This window comes from Salvelinus fontinalis, unplaced genomic scaffold (genome assembly GCF_029448725.1).
Source record: "Salvelinus fontinalis isolate EN_2023a unplaced genomic scaffold, ASM2944872v1 scaffold_0102, whole genome shotgun sequence".
NCBI classification, from domain to species: domain Eukaryota; kingdom Metazoa; phylum Chordata; class Actinopteri; order Salmoniformes; family Salmonidae; genus Salvelinus; species Salvelinus fontinalis.
In genome coordinates, this window is record NW_026600311.1 from 254058 (window position 1) to 262608 (window position 8551).

Here is an 8551-nt window from a genome sequence, read left to right on the forward strand (position 1 = left end):
AGAACAGGTAGACAGAGAGAGAGGACAGGTAGACAGAGAGAGAGAGAACAGGTAGACAGAGAGAGAGAGAGAGAACAGGTAGACAGAGAGAGAGAGAGAGAACAGGTATACAGACAGAGAGAGAACAGGTAGACAGAGACAGACAGAGAGAACAGGTAGACAGACAGACAGAGAACAGGTAGACAGACAGACAGAGAACAGGTAGACAGACAGACAGAGAACAGGTAGACAGAGACAGACAGAGAGAACAGGTAGACAGAGACAGACAGAGAGAACAGGTAGACAGAGAGAGAGAGAACAGGTAGACAGAGAGAGAGAGAGAGAACAGGTAGACAGACAGAGAGAGAACAGGTAGACAGAGAGAGAGAGAACAGGTAGACAGAGAGAGAGAGAACAGGTAGACAGAGAGAGAGAGAGAACAGGTAGACAGAGAGAGAGAGAGAACAGGTAGACAGACAGAGAGAGAACAGGTAGACAGAGAGAGAGAGAACAGGTAGACAGAGAGAGAGAGAGAGAACAGGTAGACAGACAGAGAGAGAACAGGTAGACAGACAGAGAGAGAACAGGTAGACAGAGAGAGAGAGAGAACAGGTAGACAGACAGAGAGAGAGAACAGGTAGACAGACAGAGAGAGAACAGGTAGACAGAGAGAGAGAGAGAACAGGTAGACAGACAGAGAGAGAGGACAGGTAGACAGAGAGAGAGAGAACAGGTAGACAGAGAGAGAGAGAGAGAACAGGTAGACAGACAGAGAGAGAACAGGTAGACAGAGAGAGAGAGAGAACAGGTAGACAGACAGAGAGAGAGAACAGGTAGACAGAGAGAGAGAGAACAGGTAGACAGAGAGAGAGAGAGAGAACAGGTAGACAGACAGAGAGAGAGGACAGGTAGACAGACAGAGAGAGAACAGGTAGACAGAGAGAGAGAGAACAGGTAGACAGAGAGAGAGAGAACAGGTAGACAGACATAGAGAGAGAACAGGTAGACAGGCAGAGAGAGAACAGGTAGACAGACAGAGAGAGAGAACAGGTAGACAGACAGAGAGAGAACAGGTAGACAGAGAGAGAGAGAGAACAGGTAGACAGACAGAGAGAGAGAACAGGTAGACAGAGAGAGAGAGAACAGGTAGACAGAGAGAGAGAGAGAGAACAGGTAGACAGACAGAGAGAGAACAGGTAGACAGAGAGAGAGAGAACAGGTAGACAGAGAGAGAGAGAGAGAACAGGTAGACAGACAGAGAGAGAACAGGTAGACAGAGACAGACAGAGAGAACAGGTAGACAGACAGACAGAGAACAGGTAGACAGACAGACAGAGAACAGGTAGACAGACAGACAGAGAACAGGTAGACAGAGACAGACAGAGAGAACAGGTAGACAGAGACAGACAGAGAGAACAGGTAGACAGAGACAGACAGAGAGAACAGGTAGACAGAGACAGACAGAGAGAACAGGTAGACAGAGACAGACAGAGAGAACAGGTAGACAGAGACAGACAGAGAGAACAGGTAGACAGAGACAGACAGAGAGAACAGGTAGACAGAGACAGACAGAGAGAACAGGTAGACAGAGACAGACAGAGAGAACAGGTAGACAGAGACAGACAGAGAGAACAGGTAGACAGAGACAGACAGAGAGAACAGGTAGACAGAGACAGACAGAGAGAACAGGTAGACAGAGACAGACAGAGAGAACAGGTAGACAGAGACAGACAGAGAGAACAGGTAGACAGATACAGACAGAGAGAACAGGTAGACAGAGACAGACAGAGAGAACAGGTAGACAGAGACAGACATAGAGAACAGGTAGACAGAGACAGACAGAGAGAGAGAACAGGTAGACAGAGACAGACAGAGAGAACAGGTAGACAGAGACAGACAGAGAGAACAGGTAGACAGAGACAGACAGAGAGAACAGGTAGACAGAGACAGACAGAGAGAACAGGTAGACAGACAGACAGATAGAACAGGTAGACAGAGACAGACAGAGAGAACAGGTAGACAGAGACAGTCTCACCTCCCCAGTTCTCCAGGCTGAACAGGTAGACAGAGAGAGAACAGGTAGACAGACAGAGACAGTCTCACCTCCCCAGTTCTCCAGGCTGAACAGGTTGTTGAAGCTATGTGAGACGTAGGGTGCTATCTTCTTCAGGTCGTGAGTTCGCACCCTGGTGGCCAGGAGGGACTGTTGACCAGGAAGAAGAAGATCACAGTTGAAGAGGTTAAGTGCCTTGCATCTACGGTGTCATCTCACTCTGCACGAAATGTTGGGATTTGAACCGACAACCCTCCGGTTGTTGGGCCACTGCTCTAACCATCTAGGCTAACTACAATCCAACTACCATCTTGGATCCATAGTGCAGCCCTGATACCTTCCACCGATGGCTGTGTGCGTACGTTCCTATGCGACTGGGCCCAATCTTGGTTCTACAGTGTTACTTAACCTTTAACCTTTAACCTCTATGTTACCTACCTGGTGGGCGTCCCTGAAGGTGGTGTCCATGAGCAGTAGACCAGGGTGGGCTCTAACATCTAACCTCTAACCTTTAACCTCTATGTTACCTACCTGGTGGGCGTCCCTGAAGGTAGTGTCCATGAGCAGTAGACCAAGGTGGGCTCTAACCTCTAACCTCTAACCTCTAACCTTTAACCTCTATGTTACCTACCTGGTGGGCGTCCCTGAAGGTAGTGTCCATGAGCAGTAGACCAGGGTGGGCTCTAACCTCTAACCTCTAACCTCTAACCTCTAACCTCTAACCTTTAACCTCTATGTTACCTACCTGGTGGGCGTCCCTGAAGGTAGTGTCCATGAGCAGTAGACCAGGGTGGGCTCTAACCTCTAACCTTTAACCTCTAACCTTTAACCTTTAACCTCTATGTTACCTACCTGGTGGGCGTCCCTGAAGGTAGTGTCCATGAGCAGTAGACCAGGGTGGGCTCTCACTGCCTTGGCAAAGCCCTCTGGACCCTCACGGAGCAGGACGTCACGGAACCCTAACGACGGCTCACCTTGAGGATGGGGGAGGAGTTTCAATACATGTAGGTTTCAACCAATCACAGAAACCCACAGGAGAGACACCTTGTAGGGATAGGTTACAAAATGGTAAGAAGAAAGGGAGAGACAGAGAGGAGGGGTGAAGGAGAGAAGAGGAGAGGAGAGGAGAGGTGAAGGAGAGAAGAGGAGAGGAGAAAAGAGGAGAGGAGAGGAGAGAAGAGGAGAGGAGAGGAGAGGAGAGGAGAGGAGAGGAGGAGTGAAGGAGAGAATAGGAGAGGAGAGGAGAGGAGAGGAGAGGAGAGGTGAAGGAGAGAAGAGGAGAGGAGAGGAGAGGAGAGGAGAGGAAGGAGAGGAGAGGTGAAGGAGAGGAGACGAGAGATGAAGGAGAGAAGAGGAGAGAAGAGGAGAGGAGAGGTGAAGGAGAGAAGAGGAGAGGAGAGAATAGGAGAGGAGAGGAGAGAATAGGAGAGAAGAGGAGAGGAGAGGAGAGGAGAAGTGAAGGAGAGAATAGGAGAGGAGAGAAGAGGAGAGGAGAGGAGAGGTGAAGGAGAGAAGAGGAGAGGAGAGGAGAGGAGAGGAGAGGAGAGGAGAGGAGAAGGAGAGAATAGGAGAGGAGAGGAGAGGAGAGGTGAAGGAGAGAAGAGGAGAGGAGAGGAGAGGAGAGGAGAGGTGAAGGAGAGGAGACGAGAGATGAAGGAGAGAAGAGGAGAGAAGAGGAGAGGAGAGGAGAGGAGAGGTGAAGGAGAGAAGAGGAGAGGAGAGGAGAGAATAGGAGAGGAGAGGAGAGAATAGGAGAGAAGAGGAGAGGAGACGAGAGATGAAGGAGAGAAGAGGAGAGAAGAGGAGAGAAGAGAAGAGGAGCAGGAGAGAAGAGGAGCAGGAGAGAAGAGGAGCAGGAGAGGAGAGGAGCAGGAGAGAAGAGGAGAGGAGAGGAGAGGAGAGGAGAGGAGCAGGAGAGAAGAGGAGAGGAGAGGAGAGGAGAGGAGAGGAGAGGAGAGGAGAGGAGAGGAGAGGCGAGGAGACGAGAGATGAAGGAGAGAAGAGGAGAGGTGAAGGAGAGAAGAGGAGCAGGAGAGAAGAGGAGAGGAGAGGAGAGGGAGAGGAGTCAGCTAATACAAAACTGAATAAACAATCACAGAACGCCTGTGTGTGTGTGTGTGTTTTGTGTGTGTGTGTTTTGTGCGTGTGTGTTTTGTGTGTGTGTGTTTTGTGCGTGTGTGTTTTGTGCGTGTGTGTAAGTGGGTCACATCTCTAGTAGTTGATCATGTTGGTACGTGCATGTGCTTGTCTCTTTGCCTAAGCGCCCTACTACACACACACGACTTAGAAACAGAGTGAGTTATTCATCTCTCTCTCTCCCTCTCTCTCTCTCTCCCCCCCTTCTCTTTCTCCCTCACTCCACCCAGGGTAATAAACCTATCTAATCCCTCTCTTCTCACATCCCTCCGTTTGCCAAATTAAAGAAGGGATCTGAGCACAATACAAATCTCATTACCAAAGCTTTAGCTAGCTAGGTGTGTGTGTGTGTGTGTGTGTGTGTGTGTGTGTGTGTGTGTGTGTGTGTGTGTGTGTGTGTGTGTCAGAGATAGAGGAGGATGACGATACAGGTGTAGGATATTAATTCGAGCCAGTTTGCAACAGCAGGAAAATAATCCTACAGCAACAGGAAATGTGAATTATTGTTTGGATTATACATTCGCAAAGTGTTTAAACCCCTTCCCCTTTTCCACCTTTTGTTACGTTACAGCCTTATTCAAAAATTGCTTTAATAAATAATCATTTAAATAATTTATATATAATAATAATAAAAAATCCTCATGAATCTACACACAATACCAATAAAAATACATAAATAATAAAAATCAATTAAAAATGCAATATCACAAAATGAAAACAGGTTTTTAGATTATTTTAGCAAATGTATAGATAATATATATATATATATGTATGTAAATATATATATATATTTACATAATTCAGACCCTTTCCTATGAGACTCAAAATTGAGCTCAGGTGCATCCTGTTTCCATTGATCATCCTTGAGATGTTTCTACAACTTGATTGGAGTCCACCTGTAGTAAATTCAATTGATTTTACATGATTTGGAAAGACACACACCTGTCTATATAAGGGCCCACAGTTGACAGTACATGTCAGAGCCAAAACCAAGCCATGAGGTTGAAGGAATTGTCCGTAGAGCTCAGAGACAGGATTGTGTCGAGGCAAAGATGTGGGGATGGGTACCAAAACATTTTTGCAGCATTGAAGTTCCCCAAGAACACAGTGGCCTCCATCATTCTTACATGGAAGAAGTTTGGAACCACCAAGACTCTTCCTAGAGCTGGCTGCCCGGCTAAACTGAACAATCGGGGTGAAGGGCCTTGGGGATGGGAGGTCACCAAGAACCCGATGGTCACTCTGACAGAGCTCCAGAGTTCCTCTGTGGAGATGGGAGAACCTTCCAGAAGGACAACCATCTCTGCAGCACTCCACCAATCAGGCCTTTATGGTCGAGTGGCCAGACGGAAGCCACTCCTCAGTAAAAGGCACATGACAACCCGCTTGGAGTTTGTCAAAAGGCACCTAAAGGACTCTCAAACCATGAGAAACAAGATTCTCTGTTCTGATGAAACCAAGATTAAACTCTTTGGCCTGAATGTCAAGCGTCAGGTCTGGAGGAAACCTGTCACCATCCCTACGGTGAAGCAGTAGATGTCTAAAATGTCCCCTCAAAGACATGACTAAAATGCACATAGACACACTTGCAAACGCATTACAACACACATCACACAGGGTGACCTCTAACCTCTAACCTCTAACCTCTAACCTCTAGGTGGTTTCCTTTTAGCTTTTGGCTCCGACAGACACAGTTACTTGTTTTCTAGTCACGAGTTCTGACTAATAATATTGCTAACTATCAGGTATCCTATGGAAATATTGTGTGCGGTAGTCTGGTTTCTACACCAGAAGTTAATGGGTATCTGTAGGAGGAATGTTTATGGTGGAGGTAAATAACCTTGGGATGTATTGAGTGAAGGAAAGGCCATCACATGTTGGCAGGTACTGATGGGGAGATGTAGTTTTTGTGAGGAATGGGAGGGGGGGGGGGGGGGGGCTCGAGGTCAGGCCAGGTCACATTAAGGGAGAAGGAACAGTTTATGGCCCGCATCACTTAATTTCCTGCTTAGCAATAAAGATGTAATGTTAGATATAGAAGGAGGACGTCACCCAAATTGGGGTATATATATATATATATACACACTACCACTGGTGGAACCAGGTCTTTGTCTTAAGCAGCTGTATCACCCATATATATATATATATACACACTACCACTGGTGGAACCAGGTCTTTGTCTTAAGCAGCTGTATCACCCATATATATATATATACACACTACCACTGGTGGAACCAGGTCTTTGTCTTATGCAGCTGTATCACCCATATATATATATATACACACTACCACTGGTGGAACCAGGTCTTTGTCTTAAGCAGCTGTATCACCCATATATATATATATATACACACTACCACTGGTGGAACCAGGTCTTTGTCTTAAGCAGCTGTATCACCCATATATATATATATACACACTACCACTGGTGGAACCAGGTCTTTGTCTTAAGCAGCTGTATCACCCATATATATATATATATATACACACTACCACTGGTGGAACCAGGTCTTTGTCTTATGCAGCTGTATCACCCATATATATATATATACACACTACCACTGGTGGAACCAGGTCTTTGTCTTATGCAGCTGTATCACCCATATATATATATATACACACTACCACTGGTGGAACCAGGTCTTTGTCTTATGCAGCTGTATCACCCATATATATATATATACACACTACCACTGGTGGAACCAGGTCTTTGTCTTATGCAGCTGTATGACCCATATATATATATATACACACTACCACTGGTGGAACCAGGTCTTTGTCTTAAGCAGATGTATCACCCATATATATATATATACACACTACCACTGGTGGAACCAGGTCTTTGTCTTATGCAGCTGTATCACCCATATATATATATATACACACTACCACTGGTGGAACCAGGTCTTTGTCTTAAGCAGCTGTATCACCCATATATATATATATACACACTACCACTGGTGGAACCAGGTCTTTGTCTTAAGCAGCTGTATCACCCATATATATATATATACACACTACCACTGGTGGAACCAGGTCTTTGTCTTAAGCAGCTGTATCACCCATATATATATATATATACACACTACCACTGGTGGAACCAGGTCTTTGTCTTAAGCAGCTGTATCACCCATATATATATATATACACACTACCACTGGTGGAACCAGGTCTTTGTCTTAAGCAGCTGTATCACCCATATATATATATATATATACACACTACCACTGGTGGAACCAGGTCTTTGTCTTATGCAGCTGTATCACCCATATATATATATATACACACTACCACTGGTGGAACCAGGTCTTTGTCTTATGCAGCTGTATCACCCATATATATATATATACACACTACCACTGGTGGAACCAGGTCTTTGTCTTATGCAGCTGTATCACCCATATATATATATATACACACTACCACTGGTGGAACCAGGTCTTTGTCTTATGCAGCTGTATGACCCATATATATATATATACACACTACCACTGGTGGAACCAGGTCTTTGTCTTAAGCAGATGTATCACCCATATATATATATATACACACTACCACTGGTGGAACCAGGTCTTTGTCTTATGCAGCTGTATCACCCATATATATATATATACACACTACCACTGGTGGAACCAGGTCTTTGTCTTAAGCAGCTGTATCACCCATATATATATATATACACACTACCACTGGTGGAACCAGGTCTTTGTCTTATGCAGATGTATCACCCATATATATATATATATACACACTACCACTGGTGGAACCAGGTCTTTGTCTTATGCAGATGTATCACCCATATATATATATATACACACTACCACTGGTGGAACCAGGTCTTTGTCTTAAGCAGCTGTATGACCCATATATATATATATACACACTACCACTGGTGGAACCAGGTCTTTGTCTTATGCAGCTGTATCACCCATATATATATATATACACACTACCACTGGTGGAACCAGGTCTTTGTCTTATGCAGCTGTATGACCCATATATATATATATACACACTACCACTGGTGGAACCAGGTCTTTGTCTTATGCAGCTGTATGACCCATATATATATATATACACACTACCACTGGTGGAACCAGGTCTTTGTCTTATGCAGCTGTATCACCCATATATATATATATACACACTACCACTGGTGGAACCAGGTCTTTGTCTTAAGCAGCTGTATCACCCAATGGGGGAATAAACTAATCGTCTGAGAGTTTCTTACTCTGCTTATTTAGAATCTAACACTAGCTCCGAGAAACCTTTTTTTTTTTTTTTATAGTTTGTCATTTTTTACATTATTTTGTTCATAACGTTTTTTGTATTATTAGCTACAGCTGGTAATATATTTTGAATATTAAATTGTCAGTCGAGCAG

The 8551-nt window shown here is 45.0% G+C and overlaps 1 protein-coding gene across 1 annotated transcript in view; it reads right to left on the reverse strand.

The window, feature by feature from the left end:
- LOC129843264 (pyruvate carboxylase, mitochondrial-like) overlaps positions 1-8551 on the reverse strand; it is a 195649-nt gene that overhangs the window by 95403 nt on the left and 91695 nt on the right. Inside the window, exons 4-5 of the mRNA XM_055911884.1 lie at positions 2885-3006; positions 2083-2182 (exon numbers count right to left, since the gene is read on the reverse strand). Coding sequence (XP_055767859.1) covers positions 2083-2182; positions 2885-3006 — 222 coding nt within the window. The remainder of the gene's footprint in view (positions 1-2082; positions 2183-2884; positions 3007-8551) is intronic.